The sequence below is a fragment of the Bemisia tabaci genome, chromosome 1 (genome assembly GCF_918797505.1).
Source record: "Bemisia tabaci chromosome 1, PGI_BMITA_v3".
NCBI classification, from domain to species: domain Eukaryota; kingdom Metazoa; phylum Arthropoda; class Insecta; order Hemiptera; family Aleyrodidae; genus Bemisia; species Bemisia tabaci.
Window position 1 is genome coordinate 57,124,077 of NC_092793.1, and position 26,206 is coordinate 57,150,282.

The window sequence follows — 26,206 nt, forward strand, 5'->3', positions numbered from 1 at the left end:
CTTAAGTTGTTTTCTTATTTTTTTTTTGGCTGGAACTTTTAAAAATGAACACTTGTGAGCACTGAGCCGGCACTATTGACAGCGCATTCGCATTATCAGCACAGAGGTGAATCATGTGACAAAAAGGGTTAACTATACAACTATACCTACCTGTCTATTAACAATAAATATTCCATTTTGCATCATGGACACACACTCAATACTTAATGAAGCACAAAATGAAAAAAATAAAAAAAAACATGGATGCGTTTATTCGGAAGGGCTCATCGAGATCAATTTTCCGTAATTCGCAGAGAAAAAAAAGAAAAATTGTTTAGAAATTCAGAATTGAGTCATTTATGCCAAAAGATAGAGAAGTATTCTACAAAGGTTTGGGATGCGTAGGTAACCCCCGAAAATGTCAAGGAAATCCGAAGTTAAAATTTACCTATTTCTTCTTATGCCCCCTCCCAAAAAAAAAAAAAAAAAAAAAAAAAAAAAAACTGAAGCACTCGGAATATTCTTTATAATCTTACACAGTTCACTGGCCGATATTTGGAATCCGATTTTTCGGTTGAACTCCACAAAAACCGCTCTCCTGAAAATCTTGCCTTCGTGAAATACAGCCCTTTTCCTTTCCCCCCACGGATGGTCACACTGAGCAAGAAAATTAGTAAAGATTGAAGTTAGTAATTTTTAAAAATCGATTCTATTCACCAAGATACTGACAGAAGAAGATGCAAGCGCAGCTACGTAAACACTGCCGAGTACTCGACGCTGCTGTCAATTGACAGAAATTTACCGGAAGAAAATGAAGAGACAAGGGAATTAGGCGATCTGAGGTCGAGACAGTTCTGTTTAATTGTAATTGGCCCGCAAGCAATTTGACTACTTCTTTACTTGAGTTCAAAGAATGAAGCAGAGCTTACGAAAGCGTGCTACCTTGTATCTCCGAAATCACATAAACTATAAATCCTCGAAGTAAAGTTTATGTATATTGTTTATTGAAACATACACGGAATTTTGTTAGCACTTAAATCTAAGTTTCAGGGAAAAATATTCGTAACTTTTATAATATATACTTCGAAAATATTCGTAACCAAAATTACAAATGTTAGGAAAACTTGGCAACATTCCCATGTTTATACGGCGCGGCGTTGCTCCTTCTTGAGGCAACACGATATAGCGTATGGCGGAACATTGCGAGTTCACGCTTCGCGTCATCGCGCCTTCAATTTTTCAGATGCAGCACGGACATCCATCAAGTACGAATAGTTATATCTCTGCGCCGTCGTAAACGCGAAACCTTTCCCTCTCTTTATTTCCATATTGTGTTTCTTTCCGTTTGCCTTGTTCGTAATGGTGCTTCAAGCACTACGTGAGTAATACAACCGAAAGGGGGAGAGAAGTGTTCGGGCCTCTTTTTTAACTTTCCTCCCGAATCAAAGGACACCTCATCGACAGCATATAGCAGGAGAATTGAGAGCTCACGCTTTGCGTCATCGCGCCTTCAATTTTTCAGATGCAGCACGGACATCCATCAAGTACGAATAGTTGTATCCCTGCGCCGTCGTTAACGCTCATTTTCTCCCTAGCTTTATTTCCATATTGTGTTTGTTTGCGTTTGTCTTATTCGTAATGGTGCTTAAAAAATGCTTGAAAAAATATGTTGAAAGGTCTCTGAATCGCTCTAAGAGCATTCCAATGTCGCTAACCTTGCAAACATAAACGATCATCTAAACTAGTTTCACCTCTACTCCCAATAAACTATGAATTCAAGACGAAAATTACCGTCGCAAAGTTTACTTTTTGCAAAGAATGTACCTAAGTTGCACAATCCTAGCAACATTGAAATGCTCTTAGTTCCCTTAGCAAAATGCGATCCAATTGGTTGTTGCTGCAAAAAAATAGTTTCCCACAACCTGCTATACAATGCTCCAGTGAGCAGTGACCATGTAAGTTGGCCCGAGCCCTAACTTTTCGGGAAGAAAGCCTTTCCCCTACCTGGTTTCTCACTTAATATCCGCCCGAGTTTCGCATATCTTCCGTTTCTCCTCATCGCAGCTTCCATCAAACCGCAATTGCCCGGAAACTAGGACCGCACATCTTATCTGATAACATCGTTCGCCCTTTGGACCGATTCTGGGGGGTAGGCTAGACCAGTCGATGAGTCAACTGTTGATCTAATTTCATTACGTGAACGTAGAAGAAAAACGGGGTAAAAAATCACTAATGTGTGATCAATATTCAAGGACAATTCTGTAATTTCTCCTACGATTTTAAATAGAGTAAAACGCGTAATATCGAAAATCTAAGCTCAGATTCGGATTCCTCGTGAAAAATTGATGAGATTTTATGCATCATATGTTAGAATAGCGTGAAGGAAAGAGGTTTAATGACGTAAAAAAACACTAATGTGTGATCAATTTTCAAGGACAATTCTGTAATTTCTCCTACGATTTTAAATAGAGTAAAACGCGTAATATCGAAAATCTAAGCTCAGATTCGGATTCCTCGTGAAAAATTGATGAGATTTTATGCATCATATGTTAGAATAGCGTGAAGGAAAGAGGTTTAATGACGTAAAAAAACACTAATGTGTGATCAATTTTCAAGGACAATTCTGTAAATTCTCTTACGATTTTAAATAGTTTAAAACGCGTAATATCCAAAATGTAAGCTCGGATTTGGATTCCTCGTGAAAAATTGTTGAGATTTCATGTATCATATGTTAAAATAGCGTGAAGGAAAAAGGTTTAACGACGCGTATAGGGGAGACCGGGGCTATGTTGACCAGATTTTTTGAAAACTTGTGTCTGAAGAAACAGAAGAATAGAATGCCATTTCTTTGATGCTCTAATCCTTGAGCATACAGTGTAAAATTAAAATCAACTGAAAACATTGTACAAAATACTTTAATTTTGTGAGTTTCATGCGTTTTTATAAGAAAATCCATTTTGGTCAACATAGCCCCTGCTTGGGGCTATATTGGCCACCCCCGGGGCTAAGTGAGCCACCTGTAAGGAAGCTATGTTAACCTTGTTCAGTTGATTGTAATTGCACTTAAAAAGCTTAGTATTATGCCCTTACACTTATCTTTCGTAATGTTTGTAAAACTCAATACCTTTGGAGCTGAAAATTTAAAAATAAAAAAAAAAAAATTTTAAAGAACAGTATCAAATTTAATAAGTGAGTTGGCGTGAAAAGCAACTTAAAAAATAATAAGAAGATCTACTTCTCCACTAAATAGGACCGTTTTAAACTCAAAGAGAATGGATTTGAAACCTTACGCAAAAAAAAGTATAAAATGTATGTCTTCTTAGTAGGTCAACATAGCCCCAGAAAAATGGTCCACATAGCCCCGATCGAGGTTACCTCAAATCAAAGTCATCCAACTAAGAAACAAGGAGTCAAAAGCCATAAATCCATACACTAAAATCAAAGGAAAGGGGTCTACTTCAAATAGAAACAAAGATTAATAAGATACAAAATAAATACTCGCCACAGCAAACAAAATTCAAAATTAAAAAAATCGCGTTTTCGGGCTATTTTCGAAGGTAAACAAGAATGTTACAGCACAGAGCATAACAGAGGGGGACACCATCGATGTTGATATTTTAAATTGTTAGTCTACATCGCTGCCAACCTTTTTGCTCATCAAAACATCAAATTTACATTTTCCTCTACAAAATTCTCACGATGGTTATCATAGCCCCGTGGCCAACATAACCCCGGTCTCCCCTAGATGCTGTCATACAACCACTCTGAACTACTCAGTATGTCTACGTTACGTCTCTTTCCTTCACGCTATGTTCGGGTATGATACATGAAATTGTATCAATTTTTTACGAGGAATCCGAATCTGAACTTCGATTTTGGGGATCACGCGTTTTAAGTCAAATTTTCCAAATTCGAAAATCTGAAATGACTGACGTGGCTTAAAATGCCACCTCGGCTCCTGTTCGATAGATTTTCCTGAAATTCGGTGTCAGGGTATGATACATGAAATCGTATCGATTTTTTACGAGGAATCCGAAACTGAACTTCGATTTTGGGGATCACGCGTTTTAAGTCAAATTTTTCAACTTCAAAAATCCGAAATGACTGACGTGACTTAAAATGCTACCTCGGCTCCTGTTCGATAGATTTTCCTGAAATTCGGTGTCAGGGTATGATACACGAAATCGCATCGATTTTTTACGAGGAATCCGAATCTGAACTTCGATTTTGGGGATCACGCGTTTTAAGTCAAATTTTCCAAATTCGAAAATCTGAAATGACTGACGTGGCTTAAAATGCCACCTCGGCTCCTGTTCGATAGATTTTCCTGAAATTCGGTGTCAGGGTATGATACACGAAATCGCATCGATTTTTTACGAGGAACCCGAATCTGAACTTCGATTCTGGGGATCACGCGTTTTAAATCAAAATCTGTCAAAATTCGAAAAATTTAAAATTCGAAAATCCGAAATGGCTTAAAATGCTATCTCGGCCCCTGTTCGATGGATTTCTCTGAAATTTGGTGTCAGGAGGTATTTTTCGACAGGAAACTCGAATTTTTAGTCCATTTGTTAAAATTCTCAAATTCAAAATGGCGGACGTGGGCTAAAATGCTATCTCGGTTTCTGTTTGTTCGAGTATTGTGAAACGCGGTATCACACGGTATTTTTCAACGGAAAACTCGAATTTTTAGTCAACGTTTTAAAATTCTCAACTCCAAAATGTTGGATGTGGCCTAAAATGAGCCCCGGTTCTGGCCTCCGCTTCTGTTCGTTAGAGCTTTGAGAACCGCGGGATCAGGGGTACTTTTCGACGGGAAACTCGAATTTTTAGTCGATTTTTGAAAATTCTCAAATCCCAGATGGCGGACGTGGCCTAAAATGCTATGTCGGCTCCTGTTCGATGGATTTATGGCGCCCCCTTACTACATGCCTACTCTTGTATTTCTGTACAGCCGGAAATTTAGGGTCAAGGGGCGCCTGACCGTCTATGGACCAGGTGGAGTTTTTGTCCTGAAAATTTACCTTTAGACGGCAATTCTCTTTATATTTTGTCTATGGTTTTTATGCCCCCCCCCCTTTCTCGCGGACTCTCTTTTCACTTTTCTTACCTCCTTTTTCCTTCCATTTCCCCCCTTCTTCCTTGCTTTCACTGCCCAACCTTGTTTCCTTTTCCTTTTCCTTTTTTCCCCTTGTCCTTTCTTCCCTTTTTTTCCTTTTCCTTTCCCCCCTTTTTTCCCTCTCTTCTTCTTTCGTGGCGCCCTCCAAAGGCTGGCGCCCGTGTGCGCCGCACGCCCTGCACACGCCCTAAGTCCGGGCCTGCGCTCTAGAAAGAGCGAACGTCTAAAACTCGAACCGACCATCGCTTCTAAGGGAGTTACACATAGCGAATGAACGAGAGAGATGATAAAACGCCTGTATATCAACAAAAAAGTGAAAAAAGTGTTGATTTTTTAGAAAGTTCAAATGTCCATATAGATGCTCAATTTTCGCTGAAAACATTATTTTAGATTTACTTAAATTTACCGGTGCGTGTGAAGACGCAACGCACAGCTTTAAATTGAAACATTAGATGAAAATTAGAGTTTCATTCAGTACTTAAACTTAAAGAAAATTCATTACTACTACGGTACTATTACTAGGTACTACGTCGCGCCTGCTTCTTTGTCGCAGTAAGCTTTTTTTTACTTAGAGCGACTATTATGGTACTAACTCCCCGGTGATCAAATTGCATAATCGAAAAAATGAAGGAGCTTACTGTGAGCTCCGCGATATTGAAAACTAGCAGTCTCATTGAGTAAGCTGCAAAGGTGCTCTCAGGCTCGAACTGGCCATATGAGGCCAATCTGCCATTTGCAGGTACGCCCTCTTGGCGCGCCGAAAACACGATCCTCTGACAGATAGCAAAATAAGAAGAGAAACAAATTTCGACCGAGAATATATGCGGAACATTTTTTAAATGAACGGAAGGAGAGAGAGTTAGGAGTAAAGCAAGGTGCTTTTGCGCATGATAGTGGTGAACAGAGGTCCAAGAACTACTTTCTGAAGCGTAAACACTTTTCTGTGAAATTTTCACCTTTTTGTAGGTTTACAGGCGTTTTCTCATCCCCCTCCTTCATTCGCTATGAGTTCTTAGAAGCGATGGTCGGTTCGATTTTCAGACATACCTACGCACCCTTTATAAACCTCTTGAGAGACATTTAGGTAAACATATTTTCTCCTTTTCAAAAGGACTATCGATTTGAACATACTACGGCATATCTCAGGCACTCTTAACCTTAATTGATCTCGAATTTAAAAAATAAGAGACATCTACAGTTTAAACGAGATACAACTATTCGCGCAGGCGCAAGATGGATGTCCACATTGCGCATGAAAAACGTACGACGCGATGGCGTGAGTCGTGAACTCGCAATGCTCTGCTCTATGCTTCCAGTTTACACAATATGGTAATGGAGGGAGAGAAAGGATGCGCGTTTACGACGGCGCAGAGATACAACTATTCGTACTTGATGGAAGTCCGTGCTGCATCTGAAAAATTGAAGGCGCGTTAACGTGAGGCGTGAACTCTCAGTGCTCCGTCGTACGCTATATCGTGTTACGTTGCCTCACGAAGGAGCAACGCCGCGCCGTATAAACATGAAAATGTTGCCAAGTTTTCCTAACATTTGTAATTTTGGGAAAAGTTACGAATGTTTTTCCCTGAAACTTAGATTTAAGTGTTAACAAAATCCCCTGTATGTTTCAATAAACAATACATACAAACTTTACTTCGAGGATTTACAGTTTATGTGATTTCGGAGATACAAGGTAGCACGCTTTCGTAAGCTCTGCTTCATTCTTTGAACTCAAGTAAAGAAGTACTAGTCAAATTGCTCGCGGACCAATTACAATTAAACAGAACTGTATCGACCTCAGATCACCTAATTCCCCTGTCTCTTCATTTTCTTCGTGGTGCTTGAAGCACCATTGCGAATAAGGCAAACGCAAACAAACACAATATGGAAATAGAGGGAGAGAAAGGATGCGCGTGTACGATGGCGTAGAGATACAACTATTCGTACTTGATGGATGTCTGTGCTGCATCTAAAAAATTGAAGGCGCGATGACCCGAAGCGTGAGCTCACAATGCTCCTGCTATATGCTGTCGATGAGGTGTCGCTTCGATTCGGGAGAGGAGTTAAAAAAGAGGCCCGAACACATCTCTCCCGCCTTCGGTTGTATTACTCACGTAGTGTTTGAAGCACCATTACGAATAAGGCGAACGGAAACAAACACAGTATAGAAATAGAGGAAGAGAAAGGATGCGCGTTTACGACGGCGCAGAGATACAACTATTCGTACTTGACGGATGTCCGTGCTGCATCTGAAAAATAGAAGGCGCGATGACCCGAAGCGTGAGCTCACAATGCTGTCTATAACTGTTTCGAAACGTTATGGGTTTTTCTTTGGATATGTCCCTCTTTTGCAGCCTTCCCCCGCTAAGTTATTTTGTTATGGGTATTGGCTCTTAAAGTTGTTTCTTCATTCTAGAGTTTAATGTACCTCCATCACATTTCTTCTCTCACCTTTTCTTGACTATATTTAATTTCGGTAAAAGGAACTTGGTAATTAGTGATTGCCAAGGTGGAGATAAGAAAGTTAATCAAGCAGAAGAATTAAGGAAATAAGTATAAATTTCTCATTACAGCTAAGGGAATGATATTGATCAGAAAAATTTATGGAGAAGATGGAATGTATGTGTGGTGTATATTTTTTCATTGTGAAATTAAATTGGCTAAACTTATCCATTCTGTCCTTCTTTTATCATCATAATTTCTGGACGTGTGACTGGTGCACTCAAATTGCTTTTTTCGTGGGTTGAATTAAAAAATGTTGCGTACAAAAGCAAAGCGTATGAAGGAGATTCTTTTCGTTTCTAAATCAGTTGCACAGTTTCTAAGCACCTTTGAGAACACATCCTCTTATCTCTATGATGATCTGATGCTTCTGAAAGGTGTTGGAAGCTTAATAGGCAACACTTCTTTCTCAAAACTTCAAATGTAATTTAATCAAAACGAACAATTCTCAAGGCGCCCTCCTACAAGCAAGCTCTTCAATTGAGTGGTCCATTATGCAGAAGATTTCTGTCCAATTACAAATGAAGTTGGTGAGTATCGTCTCAATAACCTCAAACGTTTTGATTCCATCCGAAAACTGTTGAAAAATAAAATGATAATAATATTCCTTAGGATGGGATATTACATAGAACACTGGATTACAAAAAATAGAAATATATTTGTTAACAAAATAAATTACAAAGTAGAAGAAATTTGTGTGTGACACAAAAAAAAGGTACTAATAATTTAAAATAAAAACAAAAACTGTACAGATTCCACATTTACACTACTTACATACTGTACAAAACGATGCATAATTTATTATTACTACATACCTATTTTCGAAATGAGTGAAGGAATTTGATACAACAAGTACTACCTAACAGAGTTATTCGATTTTAATTTTCATGTCAAAATACTGGGTCATCCTGAAGACATGATTCCAGAGTTTATAACACGATTTCAAATCACTATTAGAGGGCAAAAAAAACAGAAGAAGAAAATAAACAAATAAAAAATTAAAATGTTACTAGTCAACGTTAGTTAGCAGGACTTGGTCAAAAAAAGAAAAAAAAAATCATTTTCCTTTAAAAAGTTGATGGTAAAAAATAAAAATGATGAAGGAGAGAAGATTGGTTGAAAATTTGGCATTGGCTGTTTGATGGTTATAAGTAAGGTTTCCTTATTAATTCCAATTAGAAAATTTTAAGGTGCAAGACTTGCTCCCTAACAATATGAAGGGAGCAGAAGAAGAGATTAAGACATCCGTAGGGATATTAAACAAACACAAAAATGTGAGGGAATTTAGATTATTTCAACTGAGATTTTAGAGAATGAGAGTGGTTGAAGTATATAGCTGGTTTTCGAAAAACAAATGATTGAATTACGCTTTACAACTTCAGATTTCTGTTGCACTTGAAACAAAAAGAACATCTTTAATCAATGATAACACAGTTACAATGAGTAGATGATATAGTCAATCCTCAAAACAATGCATATCAGATACAAAAAATTTTAAAGAAATTTGGGGACGTATTAAGAAACTGCAAAAGCCCTCCCTCCTGGATGTTGGGCAATTTGTAGTATCTTCTTCCATATCAAAGGATACATCTCTTCTGAGAGGGCATACCTCAGTCTTATTAGAGTTCATTTTCAAAGTTTCCCATTAAAGCTTGTGGAAAGCAAAGTTAAGGTTACTTAAAGTTACAATATCAATAGTTGACAAGAACTTTTCAGGTTGGGATTTATGATCAAGTTCTGGGTAAGACTAATCCACTCAGGTCAGTCACCGTTTGTGTTTTTCGAGTTCACTCCCCCGCAGCTCGTATAAAATAGGATGGGCTCCTTTCACTAGAAAAAATATGCATTTAACTTTCTTGCACCAATGCACAGAACTCATAACTCGTATATGGGAATGACTGACCAATGCAGATTGGCTTTGATTGTAGGAGAGGTTGATCCTAAGATAAACCAATCAAAGACCGTAAAAAGTTTGGGGGAAAACTTCTGGTATTCAAGTTTTACAACATAGAAAATCTGAGAACTTTGCCTTGAGGATAATAGCAGATCTGGCTTACATCAGCACTGAAAAACATGAGATCTGACAAGCGATTAAAAACCGCTGAAAGAAAATTATGAAATTTGGTATTATCAGGGATACCTGGCTTGTATTATTAGTTCTGCACTTGTTTGCAACTCTATAGAGCGAACTGCACCCAAATTTGAAATTACTGCTGCAAGGTACACTCTACTACAGGTCTGGACGAATGGAATTTTAGAGAATCATCAAAACACGTAGATTTGACAGCATCCAATGGTTTTGACTGCGACACCATATTGAAAACTTGTTTATTTTTTATTCTGAGAGTGGGTCTCGTCAATATCGTTTTATTTTTTCGTGTTCTTGGTTAAGTTTTTCGTTATTTGGAGTTTTATCATTTTTTTAAATTCATCTGATGGCTAATTGAAACTACCAGGATCTGCCAGAACCTCACTTTGAACTGCGTGGCAAAGACGGTCTGACTTGCGACTTCACTCAATGGCCTAGATTCTCAGCGCTGCCACTTAGGCACCCTGTTTGTCCATACCTGTAGTAGAGTGTACCTTGTTACTGCTGTGATAGAATATAGGGAAGATTGCAAGATGATAAAGAACACCGCAATATCTGGAAAAAATGGGTTAGTTAAGGTTAAGGGACATGCTGTAAAAGGCTAATTTTTCAACCAGTCTTCTTAGAAAAAAATTAACTAAACAAATGAAAGGTGAACCTTAAATTATTATAACTTGAATGTCATTGGATCTTCAAATTTTGGTTTGAACAGATCATAATAAAACGTCTAACTCATATACCCGACCTTTTCTTCTTTCTTATCAGACCCAAATTTTAACAGGCAGAGGTTACTTTAAAAATTACAGATATGAGTCATTTTGTGAACTGAGATATTCTCTGAGCAAAATATAGGAATAAAAACGGGTTATGTTAAATATAGAGCTGTGCGAGCAGTCGAATTTCAAGTCGAGTTGAGCCGAGTATCGAGTGCTCGACTCAGCTCAAAAGTTAGGTTAGGTTCAAGCGAATACTCAAACTCGACTCAAGTGCCAATAACTCGAGTTTTTTCCGAGTGCTTTGAGCTTTTTGGAGCTGAAAACGCTGACAGAGTCCAACTCCTAGAGATTTTAATCATACTATTACTATTCTTAGTTTTGCCAGCATTTTTTGATGGTAAAATCACATGTTAAAACACAAAGTTATTCGAAATTGACTCAAGTTCGACTTGGCTCAAGGGTCATTTTCAGAGCTCGAAAAAACTCGAAACAGTGAAAAAATACTCAAACTTGGCTCAAACTCAAAAAACCAAGCTTTCACAGAATACTCAAACTTGGCTCAAACTCAAAAAACCAAGCTTTCACAGCCCCAGTTGAATTTCTTTCCTCGATTTTTAGATGAATTCATTTTTTTGTTCATTAAGAGTGAATCAAGGAGTAGATAATGATAAAAATTATCTAAAATTCTTTTTAAATTCTGAGAGGAACGAATAAAAATTTTAAATAAATGTCTGAAGTATTACAAACTTCTGTTCCCGCACAAAATAAGAATCCTTGTATGTTCAATTTAACTATGAGGCTTCATTCACCTCTGGCAAGATAAATGGACACAGAACAGAATGAAGGATGATGGCAAAAAAAATTTAAAAAATCAAAATCAAAAGCAGAACGAATTTCCATCAAGTTCTGGAAAATTTAACCATAACAACGACCTTATGGTAAAATGCGTACTAAATTAAATCTGCCATGTTTTTCGAGAATTGATTATCAAAATGTTACAAGCTTCTTTAAGTGCATTAGAATTTATTACAAATGCAATTTTAGTATCATTGATGGCTGATTTGCTTTCTTTTTCTTATTCAATTCAACGAGAGTGAATTAAGAACAGCTCACAGTTTCACAAATGTTTAGGTTGGGGAAAAATGGACAATGAAGAATAAATGCTCATTCCTCATCTCAAAGTTGGGGAGGTCAAGATGATGACTGGTCTGGAAAAAATTATAAAACCCTTCAGTCCCTCTTGAGTTTGTTATTAGCAGATCAAAAATATTACTTGGGCTGTTCCTTAGGTCTTTAGAGAAAGCAAATACACCCAATAAAAACTCACCGCCGACTATAGGTCAGTCAATGTTGAGCATCTACTCAACTAATCAGCAATTGAGTAAAAAAAAGGGTGTCATAGTTAGCAAAAAAAAAAAAAATTAAATTAAAAAAAAAAACCAGCTTAAGAGAAGAAAAAAATAACTTGAAATGATCTTGAGCAATAAAAAACGGTTTATCTTCAGAGCATTCTCATAAGGGGGGAAAAAAATGCAGCAAATGGAAATCTTACCAGATTCTGAAGGTGAAATGGAGTTTTTGCAATTATACGAACTAATGCCTAAAAAAATTACTCTACAGGAGATTCCATTGTGCCACCCATTCTGATGCGTTTGACGGAGGTTCTCACTATGACATCATGTCAGTGTTGATTGGGTGAAAGTTTAATGGGCATAATAAGAATAAACTGTTCGGGGGGGGGGGGGGGGGATATAACCAAACTATTCTTCGAAACTAGAAGGAAACATCGCCAACGGTTCAAAATAATTACAGCACCATTCAATAAATTAAAATAAAATAAATAATATCACAAAAACCAGGGTTCATAATGGGAGGCTCTATCCAGCAAAAGTACCTTCAAAACATCACAGATTACCTCAGACGTCAAAAGGGTACAATGGAGTGCTTACACTCACGGCAAAGTTGAGAATAATAATAATAAAAAAAGAAACCTTGAAAACTTGTCTATGCAAAATATCTGGGAACAAGTTCACAAGTCTAGTTGCTACTTATTTGTGAATTCTTCGATTCAATACACGACAGAATGGAATGAGCATTTTGAGTGTGTGAAAATTTGAGGGAAACTCAGGAAAGCTTTTGTCTCATTTCAATGTTCATGGAAAAGAGTTTGTGAGGGGAAATAATGGTTCTTGGAAGGCTTCATTACAACTGAGGCCTTGATTGTCTGTTGGTACTCATCATGATGGAGACTTAATTTGTCTGAGTATGAATACTGTTCACACATGGAGATTGATATTAGGTCGAAGAAAAATTGGAGCTGTTACACCATTTAGACGTCTGAGGTAATCTGGGAAAAACTGAAACCAAATCAATAAAATAAAAAAGAATCCGGTTGTACTGCGGGAGCACTAAAAGCAGACAGTTTGGTCCAGTCGGGCTTTACATCAGCAGTGCCAAATACCGTTAAGGCACTCTTGTGGTCTGCGAACCAGTTGGACTTAACACTCTTTTCGTACGCTCGGAAATCGCAGAAGTCCAAGTTCAGACCACCAAACGGACTTGCAGATGTTGGGTGAAGCTTCAAACAGACGCTTGCTGAATGGTCTCTTTTCAATGAGTAACAATCTTCGGAAGTACAAATATTGCTCGGAGTTGGCCAAACCGCTAGCTAGCTAGTGCGCTGTCTTTTCGAAGTTGGCTCCTCTATACTGGCTTGCCTGGATGCGAACATGTAATTTAATTGTGGCATGTATGTCAAAATGTCTCCAAGCTGGACCAGAGGAACGATTTCATTTGGTTTGCACTTATTGTTTTCACGCAGGACATGATGCTGCAACCTGGAAGCATCAAAGCATAGCATCGTTAAGAAAGAATAAATTTGAATGAAATTACTGAATAAAGGGGCCCAGCTCAGAAAACCATAGAATTTGGTGCTCACTAATTTTGAATGAATTAATGTAGTGTAATTAAATGGGTTAAATGTTATTTAATTTGATCTTAACAACTGCCTCGGCTCGTTTAGCTTAAAAAAAACATCAAATGTTCCATTGCTCATTTTCATAGAGACAGGGCTAAAAAATTAATAATTAATGTTCCAGCGTGAATGGCTTCAATTTTCTCACAGTGTGCAGGCCAGAAAGACAGGCAAAAACCTTTCATCACATCAACTGCTACAGACTAAAAAGCTCCGCATATCCAACACAGCAGCAGTGCCCTGTTCTCATAAGACAACTTTTGGATAAATGCCAAAAAATTCACTTTTCCACCCACTGGCCCACTGGTATCAAAATTGGCACACAGAAAGTTTGATTTTATAGGTTAAATTATTTCAGTTAGGTCATACAAATTATACTATCACATAATAACGAAATTCAGCTGGTTCCAAATTTCTTGGTTATCTGAGCTGAGCCCTTAAACAGCAACTTTGCGACAGACATAAATACACTTTGAACCGACATGCTGAGTTGATTACATCAACTTCTTTCCGAAGAGTGGTGAGATATGGGAATCAATATTTTCATAAACCTTGATTTTTTCCGATAAAAGTTTTTTCAGCAGGAGACTCAAATAAGATTTACATTTCTAAAAACAGCTGATGCTTGAGGTGATAAAGCTTTTAAGGCTGTTCTTTTATGTGTTCGATTAAATTCCGGATCTTATGGAGGAATATCTGTACTTTTTTTCAGAGCTATCAGACTGCCTCCAAAACTGTACTTAGGGCCCCTTTTATTTTCTGACTAATATGCAAGAACCTTCTCATCGTTTACTCAATAGCAGTCAGGTGTGGTGTGGTTAGGAAGTTTTGGCACCCCTGACTGGAGGTTTAAGATCTGTAAACTCAGAGGCACAATTGCTCATTTGTTCACACGTGATTCAAAGGTTTCATCTCTTTCAGCAGAGAATTCAAGATTTTTTCGAAAATATTATTTCAAGGGTATTTCTTCCACGTAGAGGAAATTATTTTGAAAAAATTCAAAGTGGGTTTTTAAGTTTTTATATAAACTGAGAGGATTGTTTAAATAAACTTGAGCAGTGCAAGATGGATTAAACAAGAGGTTAACACTTACGCATTTCCTCTGAAGAGATTCACTTTCAGCACATCTTGCAGTACTTCACGGAGTTTGTTGACTGGTACACTAGGAAAAAACGCAGCTATTAGATCTTGCAGAGTGATCAACTGCTCATCGGAGACATACGGCTTGGCATTGATTGCTTGCACCATCTGTCCATTGACGTAGACTTTTTGTAACTGAAAACCAAGATATAATTATTATTCCACTTTGCAGAGCAAAAGAGTAAAAAATAATTAAATAAATAAATGTATGCATTATCGTCAAATATTACAAGGAAACGAAGATCATTGAGAATAGGATGCAGGAGTTCAGGAAGACAGAAACTTTTTGGTTGTGCGACAGATTGGTTTTGGGCAAAAGAGGGAAGGCCAAACCATAAATATTGCCTGCTTTATGGGAAACCGGACGATTTGAAGAATAAAGAAAACAAAACAAAAAAAAAAGATTGCAACTTCAAATGAGGGTTGAACCTTAAAAATGAAACCTTCTTGAGGCAAAGAAGCATCCTTAAAGAAAAAAAAGTTCTTAAAATGAGAAAACAAATTTGAAAACTACAGGAAGGCTGGAATATTTCTTCATATCTGAAGGTTCTATAATAATTTCAAAATAAAAAATAATAAAAATCATGAAAGTCTAAGGTTACTTGAAATTAGATAAAATTTAAAATAAGAAGTTGCAGATAAATCTTCATCCTAAAAGAAACAGGCAGAAAAATAAAGAGACATAGCACACTGCTCAAATCTCCTCAGCTCAAACACTGATAAGGAACGGATGAACATTTTCATTTAATAAATGAAAATAACATTCTAACATCATTATGACTCGATAAATGCCTCTGAAATTTTTTTAATGGGCGGGTCGCTGGATCCTGCAAACATAAAATTGCTTGTTTCTTGATACCATTTTCAGCTAAGCCATTGGATTTAGGCAGATGTCTGTTTCTTTCCATTCAAGCAAACAAAGTGATTGCTGTTGCTTTTGAGTATACATTGCAAAATAAATTTCTGAAAAGGTACACAGCAAAACTTTAAATTTTTCGCTAGTGGATCCCTTCAAAAGATGGATGATGAATAGCTTAGAATTTAGTACCAACAGTATGTTTGTTGATGGCATGGAGTTCATAAATGACATGTATTACAGGATATTTGTTAGGCTACAAATTTCATGATCATGGTCTGACTCAAGTGATTTTGCTGGTGAATGGGAATCAGTTTTGAGTTCCCCTGGTGAGAGCGAGTAAAATGATACATAGGTGAGCTCGCTCTAAAAATTCAACAAATTTGTCACTAGTTTTTACCCTTCAAAAATAATTTCTTTTCTAGAGGTCACTAATGACCACCATGGCATAGTGGCATGTTTTTAAAAAAAACACCTTGAGTGATTTATCTAAAAACTGATCAATAATGTCAGCTGCTTACAGCTGGGTGAAAAGCTAATAACATATCATCAGCAGCTATCCTGATCAGTAATAACTTAAGTTCATCGAAAGGGCAAGTTTGATAGTTTGGGACATAAACATTAAACTAGTAGGCACCTTTCAAAGAGCTCTCCTTTTTCAGCTATTCAATCACGCAATTGGCATTTGCATCAAAATATGTTGTTTCTGACCTTCTCCATGTCAAAGCCATAACTAAAAGCATATGTGAACCAAGTGGAATTTAAGTTTTTGTATTTGAAAATAAATTATGAAAAATACCTTGTACGGGAAATGCGAGTTGTTTTCTTGTTGAAATTCGCTGATTGGTATCAGTTTTTTGTATTGATTTGAGTCTGATACCCTATTTGCTATATGGCCATTTCCTGTGGCAGCTCCATTTGCTTTACTGTAGACATTCCTCTGGGCTGGCAGTGGGCTCTGTTGCGGTGACGAAAGATCTATTATCTCAGGATTTGTTCTTACATTTGGGTTAGGGTGATTAGCAAATCGTTGACTGCTCATGTTGGTACCACCGCCTCCACTCGGCTGAGCCGCACCATTTACAGGTATTAGAGGAGGGGGGTACTTGGCATTAGACACTAACTGGCTAGCATTAGCATTTGCTACTGACTTTGGAATACCTTGCATAGCATACTGCATGGCATATTGTTGATTACTAGTCACATACGTGGCGTTCCTGGACAGAAAAAAAAGGGGTGTTAAACAAATTGACATTTAAAAGACCAATAAAGAATTTTAGAAGCCTCAATTTGTGTCTGCATTTGAAGAATTTTGAACTGTTTAGAACAGATAACTTCCTTCATTAAATGAAAAAATATTTGTCATAATTCTTAAAAAGCTCCAATATTTTTCCTCTCTGAGTAGAGAGTAGTTAGTATTGCTTTTGAGCAATGATGTTGGCACACTTTTCAAAAGAGATTTAAAAAAAAGCAGAGATTTTCAGACAAAACAGTAGGGATGCTTCCTTTTCTCAAGTCCATACCAAATAAGTTAAGGCATTTTACAGTAAGCCTGAGGATCATAAATATATAAAGTTGCTCCTACAACGCACTCTGGCATCCTGCAACACTCAAACACCATATATGCCTATTCTCCCAGAGGTTATCGGGCAACTGACACCGCAACATCTCTTCGTCAACACCCTGCCGTCATCCCTTTACGGGACGTCCCTGTCACCTCTTCCTACGTGAAACCCAATCCAAAATTTGTTTGGGCAACCTCTCCTCTGATATTCTTTGCACACGCCCATACCAGCACAACTGCCTGGACATGATGTCGTGCATGATTTCTTTTTCTACCTTCATCACTTGGCGAATTCTTTCATTACGGATACAGTCCTGTCTCGAAATGCTGGCAGATCGCAGCCAAAAATCCATTTCGGTTGCCCTCAACATTTCTTGCGTTTTTTTCATCAAAACTACACATCCATTTCGGTTGCCCTCAACATTTCTTGCGTTTTTTTCATTAAAGGCTACACTTCACTATCATAGAGCACGTTACTTTTGACGGAGGCATCATATATCCGGTACTTGTTTGCCTTCAAAATGCTCTGATTATGAGGATCATTTGTCCTTAAAATTCATGGTACAAATTATGCAATTCAAATAAAAACTTGTCCGAGCGAAAACTTCTTACTTTGAATTATTACATCACTTTCTTACAGTCTGGGCAGGATAAGCAAACGTTAGAGGAGGCAGCTCCAGAAATAGATAAAAAGTTTAACAATTTATTGAAGAGATTAAAGGTATTAATGAGCAGGGATTAAGAAAAAGCCAAAAATTGACTGTAATGGAAGCATTGGAAGAGTATTACCAGCGAATCAAAAAACTTACCCAGAAACAGTTGAACCAACAACTCTTGTCAGTGTGGGATTTGCTGCTTGTTGATGAGATAACTGTAAACAAGAGAAACAACAATCATTAAGAATTACTTCTTGCAAAAGAAGAAAAGTGAATTGTTTTTCACTTACACACTACTCCATTAGCTTTCACAAACTCAAGTGGATCACTGAGTAAATTTTTCTTCGCTGTGGTTATGTTTTTCTTTGAAACAGATTTGGAATTTACTGAAATTTGTTTTCTTTTCCAGCAACAGGAACGCTGGTATCCTCACAAAAATTTGCAATGTAACTACAATTTTTGTCAGAACAATATTTTCTATCACTTCCATGAGATGTATCCTAAAAACTTGCACCCAAATTGGAAAAGAAATGTTTCAAAAAAGTTAAAACCTAATGAAACTACAGCAAAGGGGAGCATGCCGTATGATTCACCTAATTAAGTTTCCAATTTCAAAGGAGGACTAAGAGTTTTCTTCAGCAGCCCGTTGAAGGATTAGGTGTACAAGAAGTATTGCATTGTACAATTTTCTTTGCAAAATTTATCACGCTCAATAAATATCTTTGCAATAGCAATCCCAACATAGTTTCCAAGTCTCATTATCAAAACTAAATGTGCTCCACTGCCTTCGTGTACCTTCTGTTAGTTTTCTTCTCCCAAAATTCTCTACTTGTATTCCTGTACGCTTGCTGGATCATCATTCAATTTTTGTTCACAATATGAGGATAAAAAAGTCTTAAAATTAAAATATATTAAAGCCTGTAAAATATTGATTAAGGAAAAGAGCCACTTTAGTACACTGATTCCAACAAAAATTTCTTGTCCTTGACTACTGTCACAAGAAATGGCAAGATTGTGATCTAGCATGCGCTCTGCAGCCCTGTGCAACACTAAAGAGTTCAGAAGTTAGAACTGCTACAATTGCTAGTATCGAAACAAGGCAGTTTCCTTCCCTTCCATTTAAAACAAATTACATATTCCCTGATACAATTCTACACCAACTGGTCTAAAAATCATACCTTTCACATAAAATTACTCCAGTGAAAGAATTCATTTTTTCTTCTTTCTTTCTTTATTTCTTATTATGACAAAAATTAATTTCTGAAATCTTTATTGCTGAAAGAAATTTTATTAAAAGGAATGAATTGCTTTTAAAGGTACTCTGCTTATGGCAGCAGTTCCTGCCATTCCCTTCTGTGTATAGTGAGAAAATGAGGAAGAATAGACGGAATACATTTTTAAAACAAACAAAGAACTTACATAATACTGATTAGCTTGATGAGTTCTGGCAGCAGGTCTGACTGGTGCTGTCACAAAATTTCTATCATTTGGTGTCACTACTGTGCCACCAATTTGCTGAAAGCAAAATAACAGAAAAAATTAAAATTGAAATTAGATTCAAGATTGTCTGAAAATTTCAAATTAATTTAATTTTGGTATCTCCCTTTCTCAAAGCTGCTGAACAAAGAGAAATTATTCTACCAACTCTACACCAAGTCCAGACTTTATATGAAGTAAAAGTTATTTTCACACTCAAAACCTTTATTCACCGGGCAGCAATTGATAAGTTCTTGGCGTTCAATTCTGCAAATTGTTGTTTAGTTTGACAGAATTGTCATTCCTTAGCCTGGATAGGGTGAAAATAAATGTTGCTGTCTTTTATGATCCTCATTTGCTGACAAATGGTGTTGATTCAACAAATTTACACATGTCTTACCCATTAACACAGGATTGCCACTAAATCTAGAAAATGAAATTCCTCGACATTTCTCTGATTACTCCGACACATTTTGGTGAAATTTCCTGACAATTGAAGACACTCCATAGGGTTAAAAAGACATAATTAGAAATAGCTTTCAGGCAAAATTAGTTGTTCAAAACGTCAAACCTATTCTAGAAAGGAATTAACAGTGGCTGGACAATTTTTCCCTGACTCTTTAAAATTCCCTGACATTTCCCCACAGTGACTGGACAATTTTTCCCTGACTCTTTAAAATTCCTTGACATTTCCCCGTTTTCTCAGCATTCCCTGACGGTGGCAACCCTGTCAACAGTATGACATTTTCAATGAAGGTATTTCCTTACAAGAAGCCAGAATGAACACTTACTTGATGTATTACCGGTTGAGCCATCCTTGTGACTTGAGCGGCTTGATAAGCAGGTGCGGCTGCTTGGGCATTCCACCCATTCATAGGAACTTGTTGACCAGAGGGCATTCTTTGCATCACAGAGGTAACAGCACTAGGTATTACAGGAACTCCTCCGGGCGGTGCTTTGATCCACGAAGAACCACTTCCCGCCATACTGTTTGGCCTTTGCGTGCTGACTATCAATTGTGAATCGACGACTTTAGTTGGCCAGTAGGCTTCAAATGTTGTTCCCGTTGGAAAATATGATTTTATATTTGTCAGACTAATCACAGAACACGTTTCACTGGCAAACAATTCATTCCGAATGCCTTGCACTTTGCAGCAAAATTTTAAATAGGCTAAATCCCAATTTTCTAATTTTTCAGACTTTAATTTTAGATTATCTGTTTCACCTTCGAAGTAAAAGAGGGGCACAAATTTTTGGTCATCTTTGACAGTAAAAGGAACAACCGACTCTCCATTTATCCGAATAAACCCGCACTTGTCTTTAACTGCAGAGTTGGGATTTTGTTTGTTTGTCAATTTATGATAACAAAAGTCTAGGAAAGTGTAAAATTCTTTAGCATCTTCATATTTAACAACTAAATCTTTCACAGTAAACATTTCTTTTCCATAATAGAAATCGCAATGCCTTTCATTTATTTCTCGAAGAAGTTTAGACTCAATTTCGGTCACATAATAACTAGGAATGCTCGTACAGCTATAAATATCTCTATGAAGATAGTTTAAGTAAACGTCTAACAATTTGGTTTCAACCATTTGCACAGCAATGTATTTTTCACCATTCCGGAGAATGTATGGTAGATCAGCTTTTCCTAGAGTCGTCCAACCAAACTGACCTGAAAAAATGAATCAATAACCATTTAGTCCACTGGCAGGAATTGTCTTTACATAACATTAAAAGTAATTATGAAAAGCAATGAATGATCTTCATAATTGGCAGCAATAAGCAAAATAGTGGTCAAGATGAAATGTTATGACTGAACACAGAAAAATGAAACAGCATATCTTGAAAAAGAATTAAATAAACTGAATGGAAATTCTTGTGTAATTGAATTAATTTTGGAATTGGAAAGGAACCCTAGGAAATACTTTCAACAGATGACAGCTGCAAAGATAGCTCTCTTTTCATGTTCCCAACTGGTAACCAAGTCATTGGAATAAAATCATACTAGGGGGCTACGCCCCCTGGCCGCTACGCGGCCCAACCCCCTGAAGGCGCTCCGCGCCAATGGCCGCTCGCGCCTTTTTACCCTCCTATCAGTGTTAGTTTTATTTTTCCCCTAAAAAATTACGATATGAGGTATACTTTAATTTTAAACTTTACTTAAAATTACTTTAAAATTAAAAGGACGCGTTTTGGAATGACTGCTTGATGAAATATTGCAGTAAAACAATGAACAATGATAGTCAGGTAATAAGTAAGACTTAATGGGACGGGGATCGAACCCACACCGAATTCATAGTGGACGCGTTCGACGTCTTAGACGACTCGGCCATCGCCCGACGTTAAGTCGTCGGCGCGAATCTTGTGTACATAAGTGTAGAGCTGATGCGCAGGCTACACAGCTACTGCGCAACCTCCTCGACCACTGCGCATCCTCCCGCGCATAGCGGTAGCAGTACCGGAGCACTCTGTAAACTCACTCACTTTTATAACGTGATTTTAAAAAAACCTGGGTCCTTTTTCCAAAATCTGATTACAGCGGGCTCATCTAGGGCCTATTACCTGTCGATTTACGCAAAAATCATGAAAATCGGCCCGGTAGAACGCTCAAACGAACTATGACAAAAAGTATAAATTTACATTGTTTAAATGGGAGAATTCGCAACTTTACCACGTAATATAAAAAAACCTGGGCCATATTTTGAAAATCTGAAAAGAGTTGGCTTATCTAGAGACAATTGCCCGTCGATAGCCGCAAAAATCATGAAAATCGGCCCGGTAGAACGCTGGAACTAAGCGTTACCAGTTTCGCAAAATTAGGAGGTCTCGGAGCTTATAGTATAGAGATGAATGGAATGCTACAGCATTATACTTGCTTAGCCACTATTAATAAGAAGAATAGAAGAATAAAAGAATAAAAATACATTAAAAAATCTAACAGGTCCAATTTCTGTTACATTCTTCCTTCTTGCCAACTTTTACACTTCATGGCAGTCATTTCAAAAACCTTTGAGACTTCAGTACCTAAAATTGAAAAAAAAAAAAACGAGGAATGGACTTCGCACAAGAACAAATGATTCACAAAAGTAACTTCTGCTCACTTGCACACAAGTCTAAATTCAGGGCAGCATGTTGCTGATGATGGCACAACAGGAGTCTCTGATGACAGTTGCTCGGCGCAGCCAAAACGCGTCCGCCGTGAATTTAAAACCATACAGAGACAAAGAGAAACTCTTCATTGCTATCTTGACAATGGTGGAAACTTTTGCTTTTGGAACTCCAACATTTCACTTCTGATTTCCATACTAGATGGATGTTGAACAACAAGTTGGGTATTTTGTTTCGCACAAAATGGAAGTTTGGCAAACTTGTTTGGCTCATTTCATCAACCTAACCTCATCATCTACTAAGTAGGTATATCAACAGCCAGAAAAAGGGTGATGAGTGTTGCTCCCTTATAATTGTCCAAAAGAAAGTGTAAAATCCCCATTAGTTTCCACCTGTCGCCAAGAGCTAGTGAAGGGTATCTCTTTGTCTCTGCTACAAGAGAAAAAAATTTACTTCCTTGTTGAGTGAAATTGTGCACACCTTAAATTTTAAGTTTAAATAAAACTTATATTCTGTTAAGATACCTTTTCTACTGCTTTCATCAATTGGAACATTTTCCGTCTTCTTTGCAGGCGTAACAGGAGCTTCTACAGCAGCAGTAGGCTGAGTCGCTGCCAACTTATTTTGGGGTGTGACTTTGGGAAAGTAACTAGCGATCCCCTGGCCATTGGCAAGGTTAGCAGCATTGGCAGCTCGTGCATTTTGATTAGCCTGCGCCTGCGCCATTTTAGCCTTGTTAGCTTCAGATATCTTAGCTGCCAGTTCCCGGATCTCAGCCTCATCGGGAGGCTCTTGTTTGACACGGGCATTGTTACTGCTTGCACCTGAAAACAATGACAGAAAATGCAAAATGTAATTACTACTGTCAACTATACTTACTGTATAGGTCTTTCTTCCAAGTAAAGACAAGGTTCTTTTACTTGAGAGGGTGTTGACAACGTTAAATATACTTTGTCAAAATCTTCGTAGATTTTTCAGTGAGTATCGATCTTGCGGACTAAGTACTTAGATAGCATGATCTAAGGTAGGACCCTTTTTTTTCGAAAAGGAATATGCAAGTAAGAAGTACAAGTGTTCATTGACAGAGTCTATTCACTCATAAAGTTTGCGCTTAAGTAAAATGCATGTTTTGCAAGTTGAATGTTCATTTCCTTTAAATAATTCTATTGGTTTCCAACTTTTTTAGTGTTTGCGCTTGTAAATTCCATTTCATTAAGTAAGTGAATTTAGCCCAATTCACACTATCAAACTTTCCATTCAACTCTTAAATGCAACTTGTCTAATGAAAAGTTGGATAGTGTGATACTGACGAGAGAAAACAACAATTTGATGAAAATTTGAAGGGAAACTTGAATGCGACGTCACATTCAACTTTTTGTTCAACTTTCCATCCAACTGTCTACCAATTTGATGGAAAGTCGAGCGCAAAAAATGAAACGAAATCTTCCGACCAACGTCAGGCTAAGGCTGATACAAATACCCGAATGCTGATGTCCGGAACCAGAAACCTGGCAGTTGTCGGCTTTGCCTTTGCTTATGACGATATCACACTGCAACGGTACTTGAATCAAATTTTTTTGCGTCCAGCTATCCATCCAACTTTTCGTTCAATTAAGTAAGTCGGATGAAAAGTTTGAAAGTGCGAACTCAGTTTTGTAAAAAATGTAATATAAAGTACCACCTATAGTGTTTAATAGGAAACTATGCAGGTGTAAGTTTTCAGAAAACATAATATACGTAACAGAAGTTCTAAAAATTCACATCCCAGAGGTCTGTGTCAGTGTGAGGTGTGTGTTGTAGCGCTGTGGGTTATAGCGCTACCTTTATGATCGGGAGGTCCCAGGTTCAATTCCCAGCCAGGCGACCCAAGTTTGATGGTTTCAAACAATGGTTGCCTGGGACTGGTTTAAGGGACGGAGGGGGGACGGGACTTAAGCGCAAGGATTAGCCCTTGCGGGCTACTTGAAGTAGTAAAATAAATAAAAAAGGAGGTGGAAACTAGAAATTAAGTTAATCAGGAGACATTCTCCAACGCTGCGATTCAATTTTTAGAATCATTGCCTGAATGCAGGCACATTAGGATGACATTGCTGGTCTCAGCATAAACCATTACCACTACTCCAACTCGGAGTCAATTTCTGTACTACTGAAATGAGATGACACTCAGAACTGGGGAAAGAAAGGAGAAGACAAATATCACATCAACCTAAATACAACAATCGTCAGTTGGCCTCTTGGCTGACACACAAGTTTGTGCTAGATGGTGCTATTTTCTGAAGTGACATTGATCCATTCTTTTCTTACCCCTGTTCTAGGACTGGCGCTGAGGGTGTAACTTAAAAATAGTGCTCTCATGAGCCTCCAGCATTTGGTAGAATTGGGAATATAACAGAGGCTCCAGAACCTTCAAAAACACCTTGCTTTCTCGAATTTAAACTGTCTCAGTTGTGAAAACACCTAGCTTCCATGTTTCAAACTTAAAATAAACTTGCGAAATCTCTGATCTAAGTAAGATGGAAAAAATCAGAAATCATACAGCTTTTCGATTGTTATCATTATTTTTTCATGAGAGGATTAAACATAAGGCTAAAAACAAATCAGACCTTCACATAAACAATGTCTGCTCATCACATTTAGATTTCTGCATTCAATAACGAACCAGTGTAAGTGCATGGCACGACTTTCTCTCTCATGCTATAGATGGAAGTCCTCTTGCCTTAACATCAAAGGGTCAAAACTATGAACAAGTTCTTTCGATTAGGTAAAGCCATTCTTGAAGTTTCTCTAAAAATGTGAATGATAGTGTGCTCAATTAAAAGAGAGACTGGCTTTGATCGAATATCAAAAAAATAAGTATGAAACTGGTAAGCTAATCAGGGCATTGGAGAAAAAAACCTCGTTTGCGCTGATTACGTTTTGAGTTATTCTGTTTCGTTGACTATTTTTATCAAATGAGGGCCGAATTTAAGTTGTAGATTAGTATAAGGGATTAGGACTTAAACCAACTTGACATACATCAAAGTATTCAGGTAAAGTCAACTGACGGTAAATACACAGCGGAACTGAATTTACAAGGCATGATTGAGGATCACTGATAAGATAACCACCTGGCAGGATTGTAATGTATAAATTCAGTGCGCTGAAAATAATAAAGTGAATTGGGTAGACATGTAAATCCATGAAAATTAAGAAAATCTGAGTGATCGGAGCATCATGTTGGCTTAGAAAATTATTTAGAAAACGCGATGTGATGAGGTATTGGGGCATGATGAAAACTGAAACTGAAAAGACTAGAAATAAATGTTATCGATATAAAAAAACTAAGTCACTTAAATAAGACGAAAATGAATTACCTTCTAGAGTATCACTAGCGGCAATGAAGGGGCTAATATTCTGCATGGCCATAATAATCCACTCTTATCGGAAAACATGTATCATAATTCACTGAAAATAATCACAACAGGATCTTCATTATATTTTGATAAATAATTCGACGCCAAATACTAAATTTACACACTAAATCACTGCGACACAGCAACACATTTCACGCCCGACAAAATTCTGGTGAGTGTCCCTTAAATCTCATGGAAGTGGAATACAGGGAAACAACATTCTGGTCCTAGCAATCCTAGCCTCGCGATAATCCCATGTTCATCGGACCTCTTTCCCTTAACTCATGATTCACTCAGGCATAATTTGGTACATTAGGGACCAAGCAACCAATCAGAACCCTTCTGCGCATTACAAACAAAAAACTGTCATTCATTATCATTCATGACGTCACCATCTTGAGCGCCTGGGTACGAGGCTAGAACTCGAGTTTCCAAGGTCTTTTGGTACAGTCACACCAAATTCGTTTCGACCTTTTTACCATGGTACACAAATTTAATGCCAACGATTTTCTCAGGCACAAGGCACCGTGCATCAATAAAAATTACCATTTTTATACTTCGCTATAGCTCCTGCTTAATTTTGGTCCCTTTTAGTGGCGTAAATAGTGTGCGAAAATAGTGAAACTCCGAGCATGCGG

The 26,206-nt window shown here is 37.5% G+C and overlaps 1 protein-coding gene across 1 annotated transcript; it reads right to left on the reverse strand.

Moving 5' to 3' along the window:
* Positions 1–8,235: 8,235 nt before the first annotated feature.
* LOC109043137 (uncharacterized) lies at positions 8,236–25,891 on the reverse strand. Its single transcript, XM_019060235.2, has 8 exons — positions 25,530–25,891; positions 22,701–23,000; positions 19,860–20,740; positions 19,012–19,107; positions 17,746–17,807; positions 16,172–16,589; positions 14,470–14,651; positions 8,236–13,239 (listed from the first exon to the last, which is right to left on the reverse strand). The coding sequence occupies exons 1-8, from the start codon at positions 25,579–25,581 to the stop codon at positions 13,071–13,073; spliced, it is 2,160 nt and encodes a 719-aa protein (XP_018915780.2). The 5' UTR covers positions 25,582–25,891; the 3' UTR covers positions 8,236–13,070.
* Positions 25,892–26,206: the final 315 nt, after the last annotated feature.

What these genes read in the sequence shown, in the direction of transcription:
- LOC109043137 (XM_019060235.2), bottom strand. Translation starts at nt 25,581, where the DNA reads ATGGCCATGCAGAATATTAGCCCCTTCATTGCCGCTAGTGATACTCTA. An exon ending in TGATGAAAGCAGTAGAAAAG is followed by an intron (nt 20,741 to 22,700) that starts GTATCTTAACAG and finishes TCATTTTTTCAG; the next exon opens with GTCAGTTTGGTTGGACGACT. An exon ending in AATCTCTTCAGAGGAAATGC is followed by an intron (nt 13,240 to 14,469) that starts GTAAGTGTTAAC and finishes TGATGCTTCCAG; the next exon opens with GTTGCAGCATCATGTCCTGC.